This window comes from Branchiostoma belcheri, unplaced genomic scaffold, assembly GCF_001625305.1.
Source record: "Branchiostoma belcheri isolate BF01 breed outbred unplaced genomic scaffold, Haploidv18h27 scaffold18, whole genome shotgun sequence".
In the NCBI taxonomy this organism is placed as follows: Eukaryota; Metazoa; Chordata; class Leptocardii; order Amphioxiformes; family Branchiostomatidae; genus Branchiostoma; species Branchiostoma belcheri.
In genome coordinates, this window is record NW_017803268.1 from 2,163,082 (window position 1) to 2,180,798 (window position 17,717).

At 40.5% G+C, this 17,717-nt stretch overlaps 1 protein-coding gene across 12 annotated transcripts in view; it reads right to left on the reverse strand.

Moving 5' to 3' along the window:
* The window catches only part of LOC109467408 (neuron navigator 2-like), a 198,234-nt gene that overhangs the window by 60,902 nt on the left and 119,615 nt on the right, over positions 1 to 17,717 (reverse strand). For all 12 annotated transcript variants that reach the window (XM_019765359.1, XM_019765353.1, XM_019765355.1 and 9 more), the window contains 3 exons: positions 15,449 to 15,576; positions 13,268 to 14,993; positions 1,497 to 1,619 (listed from right to left, as the gene is read on the reverse strand). In XM_019765359.1, coding sequence (XP_019620918.1) covers positions 1,497 to 1,619; positions 13,268 to 14,993; positions 15,449 to 15,576 — 1,977 coding nt within the window. The remainder of the gene's footprint in view (positions 1 to 1,496; positions 1,620 to 13,267; positions 14,994 to 15,448; positions 15,577 to 17,717) is intronic.

Consider the following 17,717-nt stretch of genomic DNA (forward strand, 5'->3'; position numbering starts at 1 on the left):
CACTCCCCCTAGTAGGCTGATCTGGCACTGCAGCTACCTCACCAAACAATGTGAGCTAACCAAAATCAAAGACAATTTCCCGGCCTCAACATTTTATGCTGTTTCCCTGCCATCCTTTGTGGTAAAACACTATAAGTTATTCTTTTCATTTCTATAAAATGTGATTTGGTATCAGCAAAAGAGCAATTAGAGCCATAATGTTATTAAGATGGAAGATCTGAATGTCATGATTTTCAATTTTTTCTTCAGTCCTTACAACATCTAGAACATCTAAAATTTTAATCTTTCTGACACATATATTTATTAAACAATGCTATCATGTGAAACAGTTAAGGGGAAATTGTAATCCCGATATGTTTTCTGTATTACGGGTACTACTTTGAAAACTGTTACAACAACAAAGAAATGTGTCTCCAGATAGCAGCCATAAATGAGTGACAGAAATCCAGTAAATCTAATTTTCTGGGGATCCAAACCTGATGATGTGTAAATAATCTCATTACAGCTTAGGTCACAACATTCAGGTCATCAGGTCAGCTAATGTGGTCACATAATCCAAAGGGACCTACTATTTGCAGAGAGGATATAGAATTGGGAGCTAAAATAGGTCTGGTAACCAGGCTAGAAATATGAAAAGCACTGGCTCCAAGGAATCGAACCCAGGTCCCCAGCTACAGAACCCAATGCACTAACCACTAGGCTAAAAGGTCCAGACATGGTAGACAGATCAGCTGGTGGCGCCTGAACCCAACTGTTACGCAAAATCCTACTTTAAAACTTTTGACAACTCTGCCAAAAGTACCAAATGAAAAGCATATAAAAAGCTATAAAAGTGATCTTATTGAATAACCTGATGCTAAATTCTCTCCAGTTTACCAATACAAAAGCCTAAATGATGTGACCTACATGTATGGCCAGCAAACTTACCTGCTGTTAGGGATCTTAACTGTACATAGAACACCTGAGTTTCAGGTGAGCTGTTGTGTTACCTGTGTAAATTCTCCTACCCCCATGATTATCCACTATATCACAGGTTTAGTGACTGACTGTTCCACTTTCTATTGTTATCATTGGGCAATCTTTGTTTAGGAAGGGGGCAATTCAGAAGACACTTTGTGGTTAGGCGGCACAATTTAGACCATTAGAGGGTAATTGGGTACTTGACCTCTCACTGACCCCTTGCTGATGCCATCGGGCCTTCTTTTCTTATTTTCTGCATTGCTACAACACAATGAAAAGCAAGTGCTACCGTATTTCACAAAAATTTGAACCATAATTTATTCCAATATGTTTTCATGGGCCTGTAAGGTCTCAATGAAGGATTCAGTACTTTTCTAAGACCTGGGATGTTAGAAGGGCCCAACTTTATCACCAGTGCTTGAGCGTTGGTCAGCCTGTTTGAATCTATTTAATTTTCTTTTAAAAAAGTATATACAAAGAGCTACATTTTCCTTACTTTGGACTGTACCATTGTGAGTAATATAGGGGTGTCTCACCTGTCAGTGTCGAGAAGTTGGACCTGGCTGCGCTTCATGCACTCCCTCACGGCCGCCATCCCGTCTGCAAACTTAGCCTGCATCCTCCTGCTGTACAGGGACGCTCCACCTTCACTCATGTACCTGCAACCAGCAAGAAACAACGTTTAACAACATACTGCAGAAATGTCCCCCTTTACTTATGTAACAATGTACCTGCAACAAGCAAGAAACAATGGTTCACATACTGCATAAATATTCTAGAGAGAGGTGCTAAAAACAGTTACTCAAGCAACTGGATATGATTTTAGAAATGGTCAGATGTTTCAGGTACCATCCACTACCTTTCGTCAGTCACTTGTAAGAAAGGCAGGCTTATAACCACAAACTATTGACTGATATGCTAGAGAGAGATGTCTACAGCCACTAAGCACCTGCACCACTGTAGATGCCTGCAGATGATTGATTTGTTGATTGCTTTAGGGTCTACGTAAAAGTACTTCAACTAAAAATAGTGCAGGGAGACCATAAACCTTTGTTTAAGCCTTTTTAAGGCAGTATTATCTTGCACAAGCTTCATCTAGCTCCAGATCTTTCTCAAAATGTACAAATTACATTTGTACCTCTCTATTGGCCTAGGCATACCTACTAAATACACATAATCAAAGAGATCGACATTACAATTTTAACAAGCCTTAACTATATTGTACTGGAAATACATTATGTCCCTTCAGCCTATGATACAGACCTGGCTATTACGTCACTGTAACCATCCAGGTTTGAAGGACTTCCATTGGTGGAAGATGAAGATGACTGGTCCATGGTAAAAGATTCTGGACAGTTTCAACTTAGTATGGTTTTAGAAGTAACTTTAGGTCGCCTAACAGACTGTCAACGACCAAAAGGTACTGATGGACACATATCAGAACAGGCATTTAAACACACTGTTGTGTAATATAAGGACACTGTCATGACTGCAGTATAAAAGACATGTTTACAATAAACACAGCAACACACAAGGTTTTTGTGTGGTACCCACGTCATCATCGGGCAATGGCATTGGTCCAAACTTTTATTTATCACCATAATTAGCAATAAAATATATACCAAGTTCTAAAAAGCCTAGGTTTCGTCTGCCAATGGTTAGTAAGATTATACAACTGTGGTACAAACATTTTGATTACAGTTGGAGGGAAAAAGTCATCTGAAGATTGCCCACTGATGATCCCTTCAAGACCTTGACAGATGACACCAGTACAAGTACAAACCATTAAGTACTGAAAAGGTGCTGAAAGACGTCAGTCAAGGTGGGTGGCCTGAGGTTGATAATGACGTAAACTTGAACAAGCTTGCCAACTTCTAGCAATGGGCTACCTGGACTTATATATGTGCTGAGGCACCCTTTTTACTCCAATTTTGTCTACAAAAAGATACATAATGAAGCATAACGGTGAACAGACTCTCAATATATGAGAAATGGTGATTTAACCCTTTTTTTGCTGCCTAACTCATAACTAAATGGCTACCTTCGCAGGCTAAGGGTTAACAATACATGTAGTTCTAAGATTCTCTTGGGCTGGCTCATTAAACTCTTAAGGTTCAAGTTTAAATATACGTGAGGTTAAGGAGTGAAAAATGTTCCCAGTTGCCCCTCCTCAGTTCTGCCCATGTTGGGTAAATTTGCAGATGTAATTGAAGGCAGATGAAGTACATGTTACCTGCCACAACACTTTAACTTCAGGGTTACATGGTGCAGTCACTATCGAATGGCTACCGGTACCCCCCTCCAATACCTGAACGGCCTCCTTTTCTCTGGACAGGAGACAGGAAGACCGGGCCACTCTGACCAATCCACACGGCGCTCCATATGTGAAGGTCAAGTTTGTTACGCAATAAAAATATGGCTGTTCCCGTCAGTATGAAGTTACTAAGTCATAATAATATCAAAAGAAATGCCTACACTTTGAATAAATCTGACTATCTTCTCAATATATCAAGCTACACGTAAGTACTGGTCCCTCTCTGGAGAGAAAAGGGAGACAGCTGACATGCTATAAACCGTTACGCCCGGTGAACGATGACCAAAGTCCGTCATGTGATGCCCCACTTGCGCACTTGAAGTCTAGACGTCAAATACTGCAGCACTGAAGTCAGGGCGATGTGCACATTGATAGCATATCTGAACCCGGCGGACCAAGTGCATTTCATCATTACACCAAAGGTGTGACATTTCAACCTATCAGAAAGGTTGCCGTCGTAAAATGGCCCTGTAAAATATTTGGCTCCGATGTGATGCCATTCCTAGTGTTCATCCTTCTCACATCATGGATATAATGTTACATCCACAAAGAGGACTAGCTTGCTCCGATAGCAGACCCCCTGTACGGTATCGACCCTTGTGGAATCCGAGGGGCGCTGGACTCCTGACCCTGTCATCGATTCAAAATCTCTTTATTGTCTTTCTGGTGTGGAGGTTGGTTCCGTTTTAGGGAGAGCCAAATATTCCTGACCTTCCCAGTGCCTGGTACAACTGTTTAAATGTTACAACAGGGCCGTGCCAACATACGACAAACTGTGGTACAAACGTTTGAGAAGTACAGTATTACTTGCTTTTGATTGTTTTGCAGCAGTGCAAAATATAAAGAATTGCAGACAGTTGAGCGCCAAATATTCCTGACCTTCCCAGTGCCTGGTACAACTGTTTAAATGTTACAACAGGGCTGTGCCAACATACAACAAACTGTGGTACAAACTTTTAAACATAACAGTATTACTTTTGATTGTGTTGCAGCAATGCAAAATATAAAGAATTGCAGACAGTTGAGCGCCAAATATTCCTGACCTTCGCAGTGCCTGGTACAACTGTTTAAATGTTACAACAGGGCTGTGCCAACATACGACAAACTGTGGTACAAACTTTTAAAATAACAGTACATGTATTACTGTAGTTGCTTTTGATTGTGTTGCACCAATGCAAAATATACAGAATTGAGGACAGTTGAGAGCCAAATATTCCTGACCTTTCCAGTGCCTGGTACAACTGTTTAAATGTTACAACAGGGCTGTGCCAACTGTTAGCCTGGATGCTATAACGGTTCAGTTCATGTCCACAAAACTGCAGTAATATCATAAATACTTATTTTAATGGGAAATTTACAAAACGACAGTTAATGCCAGTTACAAAACAATGATTACAAACCTCCGTTAGCAGATGTACAATGCATGGGTTTGTATCAGCTCCGGGTTTGGCTAATTTTCAAAACCTACACTTGGTCTAACCCTTACATGATATTATTGTCCAAGTCACTGTAACACTCCGCCATGACTCGGTCGCTGCATAGGATTTCCCGATTGTTAGCAAGCCTTTCTCCTTGACTTATCATACTCAGTAAGCCCGATTTCTCCACTTCAAACTGCCCTGAGCACCATTCAATCCCTCTTACTGCTCAGGCTGAAACACATCAAAGAGTTTCTCCCTTCTCCGTGTGTCTAACAACTCATGTTAGAGGCGTCAGCACACACTACGCAGTCATACATACCAGAATACTTGCCCTCCTTTAGTACACGCTGTTGAACTGTAACAGCCAGTGAGCAAATCAATCAACTTTGGTTTCTATGAAATTCCCTGTGTGCAGGTATTCTCTTCAAATACTCTACATGTTCAATGCCTATAGGTATAATCAGACACTGAACCATGTCTCTTTCCAATGTCCTGTACTGTACATGCTTTTACAGTGATACACTCAATAGACTAACACAATATTTTGTTGAAACTTTAACCCTCTCCCGACAAACTAGCAGTGAACAAACCTAGAATTTCTCTAGCAAGCCAAAATTTTAACCTTCTCCCTGCTGCCTGATCCTGTAACCATCACAAATTTAATGCCAAAAGGCTAACTTACCAAGAGGAAGGTTAAATACCATGGGTTTGGGATGAGCTGAGCTGGGAATGGGAGAACCGAAATGGCAGGGCTGTATCCTGGGTGTGAAGCCGTCACACCAAAACAAGTAAATGTTGACCTTTCTGAGCACCATCGTACCAGGTACAACAAATATACTCAGACCAGCTGGCCTGGCTACAACAGCCACTCACTGGCACCTGGGTTCTAGGCTGGTTCAGACCATGTTCTTATGAAGAACAAGGCAGTAGTCAGGTACTAAAACCCAGCACAAAGTTTGAAAGAAGCAGAGTTTCTCCTTATCCTTACTTTCAGGACTTAAAAATGCTTGTGACCTGCAGTTTTAAAGGATGATGCTAGGCGATTTTCCCAACTCACAATGATTAAGTATCTTTCCCAAAATTTTATCACTTGTTGAAAGTTGTTTCTGAGACATATTATTACCAACAACAACGCTTAGAAGATATCAAAATGTATCAATGATTGATTTATCCTATTGATAACCCAACAAATCAAACAAATGCTGGTAAAAGACAGAAGATTGTTTATGACAATATTGAACTGGCATAGCAACTTCCTATTCCTAAATGACATACTCACCTTTTACATCAGCACAGGATTCAGCAGTGATCGAAGTAAGACCTCATATTCCCACATCGGAATGAAATCCAGAAAATGTGCTGGTCCCAAAGAATTTACAGATTATTTTCTTCAAACCTTCCAAACGCTCCTGACTAAGCTGCCGAAATCAAACAACATTTTTGCAGCTTACTTGGCCTGCCAAACTTTCTACATCCATCCTGCCAAAGAATTATGACGTCAACTTGTCAACAAAATAGCTGGTTGTCCCTTGGAGATTCAATATAGTAGGATTAACATTGGATTAAAACATCAACAGCGATAGAAGGGCGAATCTTGGGGCTAATATTCCCATAGAAAACTATAAATACACGTCCACATGTCCCAGATGTAGGGAACCCAGCAGGAAGGAACACAAGTGGCCAGGTTTGTATTTACGGAATGTGTACGCGATGGCGGTCAACATGAGGGTTTTCAGATAGCCGATCCAACTAGAAAAATTGGCACAAGCGAGAGCTCACTAAATTTGGAGTCAACAAACCTTGGGTCAAATTAAGTTTAAAACAAAAAAGTCTATGGCTGACTAGATATGTTTTCTGATAAGTATTATAAAGTTGATAAACGTAACAGAAAGAATAACCTAGAAATAATTCCAGCTTGATCTGATCAAATAGATTTTGGTAAAACCCCATATTCAGCCTCTAGAGCAAAATTATGAAGCTACCACATATCAGTTATATATCACAATGTTGAGTACTATGGTACATCCCATTCTGTACAAGGGTGGATGGGATTGCATGCATGCCATAACACTCTCTATTTTTCCAATAGGACGTAATTATGTCAGGTCAATACCCCCCCCCAATAAAAGCCTTCAGAGTTGAAGGTCAAACAAGGTCACTTCTGCCACTTGTGACAAACTTGTAAGTACATAAAACGTCTGATAATGGACAGGTGACAATGGCATTCTGTTGACTTCTGGATTTCAGAACAGCCTTGAACCGAAGTTCCCTCATTGAACCTAGACAGGTAGGAGTGATTGGAGAGTACAACCATTTGGTACGACACAATGATGAAGAATCTGTTTACAAGTACAAGTAAACATTGGCTCCTTAGGCAAAGGTATGTACGTGTACCCATCAAAAGAGCCATAAAAAGGTTTAAGAGGTTGCTCTGTTAGGTCTTTCTGGTAGCTAAAAACAGATCAAAAGAAGAAAATGTTTTAACTGTCAACTAAGACTCTTAAAAGTTCACCAACAATTTTTGACCATATCTATGAGATACGAAGGAATCAAGAACCTTGTACAATTGCAGCAGCTCTGACTATCTAGGAGTGAAAAACAAAGTGTACAAGGCCTTTTCTGTTTTCTGGGTTTCGTGTTTGCAGAAAATCTTTCTCCAAGTGTCGTGGCATCGCCTTGTTACGGGACAACACATCTGGTAAAACGTTGACCAAAAGTGTACTGTCTGACAATCGTGTGCCAACACAGAAGGAAAACTAATTTTGGAGGGTTCAAACTCGCTGCCATCGCCAGCTAACCGCAACATCTATTTTCCTGTCATGACCTACTTTTGAGCTTGCGTGTGAGGTAATCTGTTGGTAAACCCACAGAAACCCACGGAATTCATCAAGAACGACGACAAAAGCACGATTATCTGTCTGTTAATGTTTACCCGCTTAGCAAAACATCTGCAGCGAAAACAGCAAAGCTTCCCAGCTCAAGAAATGTCACCAACACCACACGCCAATGTTCCAGGCAGAATTAAGTTGCACTAAGATGAGCTAATGGCAAAGGCAAACTTCCATAGACCACAGAGCATGTCTGAAGTGTTTTTTCACTCACGACAGTCAGTAAATAAATTGTCAAGAAAGGAAAACTGCAATGATGGATATGCAACTGAAAGACGGATGCTTTTAGTCCTCTTTGCTAAGGCGAAAATGCTGATGAACAATTGTTCTTTGCCTTGCTTGCTTTCTTTTTCTTAAAAAGTCTAAAACTGAAACTATTTCAAAGAACGAAATGCATGTAAGCATGGGAAGATCTAAACTTGACAGTTCTTGCCTTAGTCTTTCTTGATTTCTTAACGACAATTCATACTCAACCAACTGTAACTACGGTAACAACAGCTTGTGGTTGAATCAATACATACCCTTGGGTGGACCATACTGAAAATAAAGTTAGAACACTTTACAAAGTCTAAAGGTGTCTGACAAGTTTCTGTCCACACCCAACTTTGACAAGCTTATCTATGATTTACGAGCTCCAGTGTTTAAGATGCTTTAGTCTAATTAAGATATCATAGTGTTAAGTAACAACAAACCTCCTTAAGTTTTGACATCTACTCTATTAAACCCTGGGTGCTAATCCTTAGTAAGTACCTTTATAGCTCTGTATAAAATCTTGCAAAAGTCTAGAAAAAAAACATGAAAAAGATGGCATCCATGACTGTAGAATAAGCTAGCGTTACGAAAGTGGGACACCTATTCATTGGTCAGCCATTGCGAATGATCAATAGTGGACACTGCAGCGAAGAAAGTCCTCTTTAAACAACGGCTTGACCACACAGCAGCTTAACAAGTCGTCGCTTACTTACCCAAACTCCTCTGCTGACAAGTAGCCCCCTCCTTGGAAATACCTGTAGCTCATCTTGGCTTTCCGTTTTGTACAACGGTATGCACGTATGGATGGTCACCCGTACAAGGCAGTGCGATCGTAACGTCCGCAGTGACGCAAGAGTTGCCCGCCGGACAGCTGGCTACAGATGAACAGGCTGATAAACCAAGTGGCCTCTACTTGGTGTTTACCTGCTCAGCTGACCCTCACTGACCTCTAGAACAAACATGGCTGAAGTACCAGGCCAGCGAAGTGTTCTCTAACTGACCGACCAATGTCCTTCACCCTGAGACTGTATGCCCTCAGACCAAGGCTAAAGCACCCGTTTTCCGTCAATTGCAGGAACTTTGTGGTGTGTGACGGAAATATTTCTAAGCCATTCTGTCAACCTTGACTGACAAAATTGACCAAAAATCTTTGGAAATTTAAAAAATTAAAGATATAAATACACCAGAAGGACCACCAACAACCTCTCTCAATCCTATGATTTGTCTCTCAAAATGTGGGAAATTGCATTTTCAAAGGCTTGAAAATCCCAATTTTGACCCCCTAGATTGGAAGCACTGTACCCCCAGGTCCAATCATGAACCTGGGAAAACGGGGGAAAAATTGAGCTAGCAGAAAAAAAATTGAGCCGGCTAGAGCCCTGCCTCTGGATTTTGATTCCTCTACACTAGATGTATAGACAGTGGAGGAACCAAACCCTTTGCATAGTTGGTACTGATAGAAAAGGCCTTTAAGTTACAACTAATTACTTAATTCACCTGGCTGAAGTAAAAGGGATAGAGAGTGTTTTCTGACTGATATCCTTCAGCACAGGACTCTTTGGCCCCTGCAACATCTGTAGTCAAAGTTTGTTTCCTCTACATACACAGACTGTGTGTACAGCGAAGGCACTAAACCTTGAACACAGATGGTACAGCAGGTAAGAGTTGTATAAGTCAAGGCTCAAAATCAATCAGGTGTTTAAACAACCCTATCTACATGTATGGTATATGCTTGTCCCCAAAAGACAACAGAACTATAACATGCTACGTGCATTTCTGCATACAGTCTAACCTGCCAAGGTGAATACCTCTTCAAGCTGACCACCTGGCCATGGTGACCGCTCTTTCTCGGTCCCAAAAATTTTTCCCATTGGCACAAGCATTGAGCAAGGTGACCACCTGGCCAACGCGACCGCGATCACCCTGAGTTGGGTCCCTTTGTCACTTCATTTTTGTACATTGAACGAAAAAGTATATGCAAGAATATCTTACTTATTATTAAATGCCTAGAAGTACATGAAGCTTTTTTTTTATATATCTGTAGCAATGATCATAAACCATTATTCATTTGGCTGTTGAAATGAAGAACTACCTGTGCTTAGAGACTGAATATTAATAATTATGTTTTTGCTGTGAACCACATTTTACTCAAGCATCATTTATTTCAATTATGTCATATCACCAGTTTCGCCACAATGAAGACTCAATCTATATGAACAATAACTGTCAATGCAGAAAAGGTCACTCTGCGTAGGAGTGACAGATGCAAACAAAGATGTCTGACTCATACCCAAAAATAAGTTGCTGATATTACAGATTATTCAGTACAATGTCCAAAACCAGTGTCCTAGTATCTGACAGGGTGTTGAGCATGCATACATGTACCTGAAGTCTACTACTACATGTATATCTAAAAGAATTACGTCTGTCAGAAAGGAGGTACAATCGATACCAAAATACTATTATGCCTAACTGACTTCCCAAAATTGACACTGATCAATACAATGCATTGGTGGCCCAATTAACAGACACTAACAGCCTGAAACAGCTTCACAAAAACATCCGAATCAAAGAAGATTTTCATTCAAGATTCGTTTTTCTAGTTGTAGACGTAAAATTTACACAAAAGACACAATTACAAATCTACTCCATTTTTAGCAAAATCTCTGTAGATGATCAGAAATGTGATTTCTGCCTATAAATCAATAAATGATCCTCACCTTAATAGAATTATCACATAATCCTACTCATATTTCAACACAGAAATCAGCACCGTCCATAATTACCTTGTCCATGTCCCCGTGCCTGTCAGGTTGTAAGAAGAGGAAGCTTTCGTGTCGTCCTGATTCCCAAATATTTGGCAGGAGGTGGGAGCAATTAGACTTGAGCAGAAAGGTCAATAAGACCTCATTGGTGTTAATTGTTCCGTAACATTTCACCAAAAGAGGAATGCAGCTTGGCTCACACAAGGGAATTGGGGATTGTCATCACTTGAGCATCTTATTTCTACAATTTTTGGAATTTACTACGTCAAGTTTAGGTATAAGCTTTGAATTCAGGACTTGCAAAAGTCTGAAGAAGGCAAGAGAACAGTTTTTGAAGAGCCCTTTCTATTATTCTGTACACATTAGCCAATCTTTCAAATACAAAATGTTTATTTTCAATGTTATTTCTTCTAAAAAAACTGACATTTTACATTCGCTCTGCTCTAATTGTTCTTCAACATTTGCAAAAAGAAAAGGTACTACCCTTGGAAATATACGTTAAAGTTAAGTTAAAATTACAGACAGTCTGATATGAAATTTCAATTGTATTTTATCTGCCAGTCCTGATAAAGGTTTACCCGCAACCCTGACTGCTCAAGTTTCTCCTGCTATGTTCTACATTTCCTGTTTTACCATCAGGAATCTACAACAACCACACAGCTGTGCTGTAGCTGCCTGTCTCCATGGCAACAGCTAAAGGTCACCTTGATGAGTCCACTCCCCCAGGGATGACCCTTGGTCTATAAGTTGATTAACCTTTTTGACCTTCTTAACTAGGTCAAGAATGGGATGAACAGCAGGTAGAACTGCAATGAATTCTGAGATATTGTTCTTTGGATTGGCAGTTGCCAGTTTTCACTTGACCTTGAAGTTAGTCCATTTTTAGTCCATTTTAAAAGCAGAGAATTGTAGAAATTTAGAACGTGGATGGTACGCCAAGAGATCAACAAAGATATTTGGAGGGATGGCTAACTATTAGAGCAATGCATGACAAAAAAAAATCACCTTAACTGCAAAGTGAAAATTACGCCACTGGCAGGGAAGAGTTGACCTATTTTTATCCCATCATCCTAAAGGTCATGAAAAAGTCAGCTGTGCCAGTCTTTGGAGAATGTGTATTACGAGTAATTAACTCACCTGGATGCCTCATTAGCACTTTCACTCATATTTAATTGAAAACTAAGACCTGCTTATGAATCTTATCCATCTATATGAAAAGGAAAACCATCAATCTAGTTGAAATCATTCAAACCTACAGGATAATTCAGCCTTTATGCCATCAGCATAGTGATACATTCTATTCCTAAACTTATCTTCTTTCTCAAATTTTCAAAATCACAACATTTTGTATATAGCCCTACCTCCTACCTTCTCCTTAAAGCTGCATACTTAATTTTTGTACCACCATGCACCTGTTTTCTAAGTGCAACTAGACTTTTCATCCCATAAGTATAACACATACACGTACGAAAATGTTCCTTTCTTATTCAATTGACATCTATATGCTACTATTTGACCCTCCCCCCTTCCCCATAATATTTTCTACAGTACCTGCTGTCCTTGGCTGTTTCCATCCAACTCCTATACTGAAGAAAGAGCTTCTTGCTCCAAGTATAAATGTTTAGGATAGAAGGAAGCCCCACCAAGTTTTCTAAACACTCTGGAAGCCTGAGCGTATCCTTGATGTTTGCCTGCCTCTCATCTAAGGAGCCTGGTGTGTACATCTTTAAGGAAGGGCTGTCTTCACTTTAAGAGGTGATGATAGACAGGTAAAATGCTGCTTTTTCTGATTTATAGTCATGTCTGCAAAATTTATATTTTCTGAAGGTTTAGATCTAGTATACTAGTCACCTGGTAAAGTTCCTTTTGTGGTAAAATACAAGTTGGCAGAACACTTGAATATGTGGCTAAAGTAATAACTTACGGTTATCATAAGACACATCACAATTTCATGGTCTGCTTCCTTATCCATCAATAATACAGTTTTGATTTTTAGGAATAATTCATCATTTATAAATCAAACAGAAGGTTAACTAAAAATATCAAACTGTAGGAAGTTAGTGACTACTGTTACCAGGTATTGACAAGTACATACTCAGTCTGTAAGTTTTAGACACAGAAGCTACCAATGTGTCAAAGTACATGTGAATGTAGTAAGAGAGATGTGGTCAAACTTTATGAATCAAGTAAGAGTTCTACTATAATTCTACCTGTTCTACCTTTCACCTTGCACTTCTAAAAATCAACAACTTTTGAAGTTAGCCCATTCAAGGATCATTAATTTTTTTCTTCAGTTATGACACCTAGAAGTGTTATGATGTCTCTACTCCACACCACGCCCCTTACCTCTTGTCATTTTGATTTTCTCCAGCCTGACTTTTGCCAGGCCAGGGTTTGGGCACCAAGTTAACCAGCTCGGTTCTAACATTGTCTTTCTTCCCCCTAGTGAAATGCACAGAAATAAAACGCATCGTCCTACATTTACTTCCTTCACTCTAGCCAGATCTTTGGTGGCGAGGACCAAAGATCGTAGAGTGGAGGTATACATAAGACAGTTGTTACGACACATAGCTAATACTGCAACTACCATACTATAGCTAGTATAGGTCCTTCTCATCTCTACAAACCTACTTGTACAGTGTGACTAGATATAGTATATTCACTTACCCGCTTGCGATGTCGTCAGATCGAAGATTTTTGCTGAGAACGTCGCCATCACTGACGTAACCTCCAGTGAGGTCAAGGTCAAGGTTAGCCTCTTCACTGCTCTCCGGGATGTCTCCCTGCACCATGGTGCTTCGGCTGGAAATAGTCCTCCTGAGGGAACCGGTCTGGTAGGGGTAGTTCAAGAGTCGAGGTTGCATAAGTGGCGAGGCGAAGCCCTCCCCAGCTTGAACTCTGACCCCCTGTACAGGCATGACGTTGGAAGCCAGGCTTACGGAACGCAGACTGGAGTAGTGACCAGGAGTCCTGTTCAGGGTTCGCGCTCCAGATTCGCTGAAAACCGTTTCCATGCTCGTCCTCGGGTGAGATTGCGTGAAGACGTCGTCACTTCCAAAGGTCGTTTCAAGGGTACTTCTGTTAATCTGGGAACTCCGCAAGCTCAAGATCGTGTCCTCCAGATTTTGTCTCAGATTTGCAATGTCTTTTGCAGCCCTTTTTGCACTGACTTCAGCTTCGCTTTCCGAGACCTCGTCCGCGGACGGCCTGTACACAACACTGTCTTTGCTACTGGAGGTAGACTTGGATTGGTCGCTGTGAGAGTTGGAATTAGAACTGACGTTACTGTCGCTGTTAGGAAGCGACGTTGCTATATGACTGAAAGGAGCGACTGTTGCAGTGTTTACATGCGCGTGGGCAGGCGAGAAGTTAATGCTACCAGAGGCTGCCCGCTTACTCTCAGAGAGAAGATTCTCATTGGACGCCTGCCTACCAGCCTCAAAAAGCTTGGCCCCCGTCTTTGCTGAGTCCAGCTGAGTTCTCCCCTGTGCAGACCAGTTTTCGTACACAACACCCTTGTCCTTTTCAGTGTTGGCTGATTTTCTACCAAGCCCGAACGATATGGCTTTTCCAGGCATTTTCGATCCCGCCACTGGTATATTGCTACTAGAAGACGACTGTTCATGCGAACTTGAGTCTGCCTTGGGTGCCAACTGATGGATGCTTGCAGTGTTTCTCAAAGTGCCCTTAGGAATGAAACTGGCAATCCTCGAGGACGACTTTTTAAGTTTTACTCCTGTGTTTGTTTCTATCGTACCATTTTCATCAGTTGTATGTTTGGCCGCAGAAGCTTTACCCTTTGATTCTGCTCCTTTGTCAGGTGAAGCTTTTGTAGATTTTGTGTCTTTACCCTTAACTGCAGTCGCTTTTGTGTCTGTTCTAGTTTTCGCAGTCTTCTTCACAGCAGTAGTGCTGGCTGTTTTGCTGTTGCTGGTCGTCTCTTTTGTATTAGACTTGCTCAGAGCCTTGCCAAACCTTCTCTTTGCCGCGTCTTTGATTCCTGATTTGGCGTTGGCTTGCGTCGGCTCGGAAGCGGTAGCACCACTGGTCGTACTTACGCTAGAACTGCTGCTGGATTTTGAGGTAGTCCCTGTTGGTCCGCCGCTCTTCGAGGCACTTTTCGAGTTTGATCCTCCAAAGAACCTGAACTTATCGAGCATAGAATTCTTGCCAGTTCTAGAAAGCGTGCTATCTGCGCTTTTATCACTACCGGGGGATTTTGCCACAGACGACTTGGAAGCAGACTTGGTGACAGACTTTGTCGTTGTAGATTTACCGGCTGTTTTTGCACCCGACTTGGAAGAGTCGGATTTGTCTGATTTAGCAGAGGGCACACGGCTGGACTTGGACGATAACTGCGGGATATTCGATCCTCCGTTGGCAACAGGAGGACCTGAAACAAAATACAGCTATGTAGGAAAAATACTGCACAGGAAACAAACAACGCTATGGTAAGAAACTCTTCCACAAATGTTCTGTAATAGACTACATACAACTTTAAACTCGTTAAAAATTGTATTTACTGTTTCTTAATGTTGCTCATTTGAGACCTCTAATGAGTTTTAATCTATAACTATCAGTGACGTTATATCCCTCATATGAGTCCCAGTGACTAATCTTAATTTTTCAGTCATACCTCAATTCGGCCATACCATGGTATTGAATGTGATCTTACTGAAATAAACCAATCTTTCAATTTGTATTGTAATTGGGCACTGCTACACTGTATTTGAAGAGAAGCTGCTTTGGGGACTGTCCTTTCTTGCAATCGTTATCCATCTCATAACACTTCAAAAACATTAGACAAAAATGCAGACAATTTGGTAACATCCCATAAATGTTTCTCACCTTCGCTGCTGGTCGTAGAAACCGTTGACCCCTGAGAATTCCGCTGGATGCAATTTTTGTCGGCGGCAGAAAGGCTGCGACGATTCAGGTTACTGGCACTTCTGCTGGAGGCTTTGGGCGCAGGAAGCCTGGGGTACAGAAATAGGACATTGTTAAACATTTTTAACCTCTAATTACATCCACGTCAAATAATGCAGGCTCTTAAAACTGCGGCAAAATCTGGTGCTCGTATCATCACATTCCATTCTGAAAAAAAGCAAGAATCTAGACTTAATTAACAACAAAGCACAGTAGTACATAACATCAAGTTATGTCCCACTACCTACAACATATAGTCACAGGACCAAGAATGTTCCAAGAATTTTTTTGTCGGTATTTTAAAAGATGTAAATTGGCCATTAGTAACCTTTTCCCCAACAAGGACTGCCTGATTGACATAATTCTACAAGTGCAAATTGTACAGAGAGTTTCACAAGAATCTTAACCTTATATGAAGCATACAAGAATACATTTCTTCCATAGGTTCCATCTTCTGAATCTGAAACAATCTAGTCGTAACGAGACCTTCTTTTCTCCTGTCCTTTTCCAAGAAGGAAGCATTCCTCAAGTCAAACATTGAGTCACCCCAACTTATCAACTGTTTGCCTAAATGACACAATCTTGTACTATCACATTTCACACATGCAGTTTGTCAAAAAATACATAACATCTTGAAAAAGAAAGATTATACAATCTAGTTAAAACCTACCAATGATGCTGAAGTCTTAACTGACCTGCTTGTGGTCTTCTTAACGAAGTACTGCGTTCTTCACAGTTACTTCGTAAAAGCAAGCAAAGAATTCAGAAGGCACTTCCAGTGTACACAGTGTATTTGACTTGAGGTCTACTTGCACTGACCAACTAATTTGCATCTACCGTAAAGTTACTAATATCTACAACAAGAAGTTACTGTCTTATACCAACCATTGAAAAAGATATGCTCCAGTTCTTACAAATACTTTCTTGAGATACTTTTTCTTTGGCTCTTTAAATACCGACTATTTCCTTATCTAGGCACAAGTACAAGCTTGAAGTAAGAAAAGTTTACTACAAACAAAATGCAAGATTTACCGTAAACTGATTTAACTTCCTGTCAATCAGGGTGAAGTTAAGTCGTTTCTGAAATGTCCGTTATTTAGAAAACGACCAGCAAGTTAACTGAATTCCTAAACTTATATTTAGACTCAATTCCTACCTCTTTTCTCCACAAAATTTGCAAGACACTAACGTTACAGGAAAATCCCTCTGTAATCATACCTATTACTCATACCCTAATTAATACCCCCCTACACTACTAGACTTCCTGCACTGTCTGAGGGGTGCACAGGCTTGAAACAAAGCTGCACCTTACTTGTCAAAAAGTTTGGTTGACAGGGGAAGCGTCCTTTAATCTTTTTGCTAAATTTGCTCTCGTATTTCAGTTTAGTTACCGAGTGGTATAATTACACGTCTGGTGTGGAAGTAAGGTTGACTTGCCACAAAAGTCAGGCTCTCTTCGATACCGACTTTACTGAAAGACTTTATAGGCATGGTTGTTTGCTGGTGAAGTCAACTTTTCTGTCATTTCCAGGCTATGCTGTCAGTTTCTATGGAGATAAACTAAGTTTGTGAGGATTGTGACTTTTCTGCCATCTTAGGCCATGTTGATTTGATTATATGGATGACATCCGCGCGCGCATAATTTTCGGCCGTTTCCAAAAAAAAAAAAGTTTCAACCATAGGCCATGTTGATTTGATTATATGGATGACATCCGCGCGCGCATAATTTTCGGCCGTTTCCAAAAAAAAAAAGTTTCAACCATACTGTAAATCGTGCAAAACAGTTACTAAATGAGCAAAAATATACCATAAGTTGCAAGGAAAACATTTAGAAATGATACCAATGTCGTAGAATGCCAAAATCAAAGGAAAAAAGACAAAAATGTAAAGAAATGAATTCGAAGAGTAGATTATTCGCCATAACATATTCTGTGCCATTTGTTCAACCTTCATGACCACGTAGATTTAATAGTGAAAGCAACTTTTTTTTTGCCAAACTTTTTTTTTATTCGCACGCGCGCATCAGTTTTGGGGTTCCCAGAGGATGTCATCCATATAATCAAATCAACATGGCCTTAGAATTGTACCGGGGCTAACATGCCAAGGAAATTGTATAGAAACACTGAAATTAGTGTTGTCAGGCAATTTCTGTGGTGGGAACAGTTTTTAACAATACAAAACAGGATGTCTT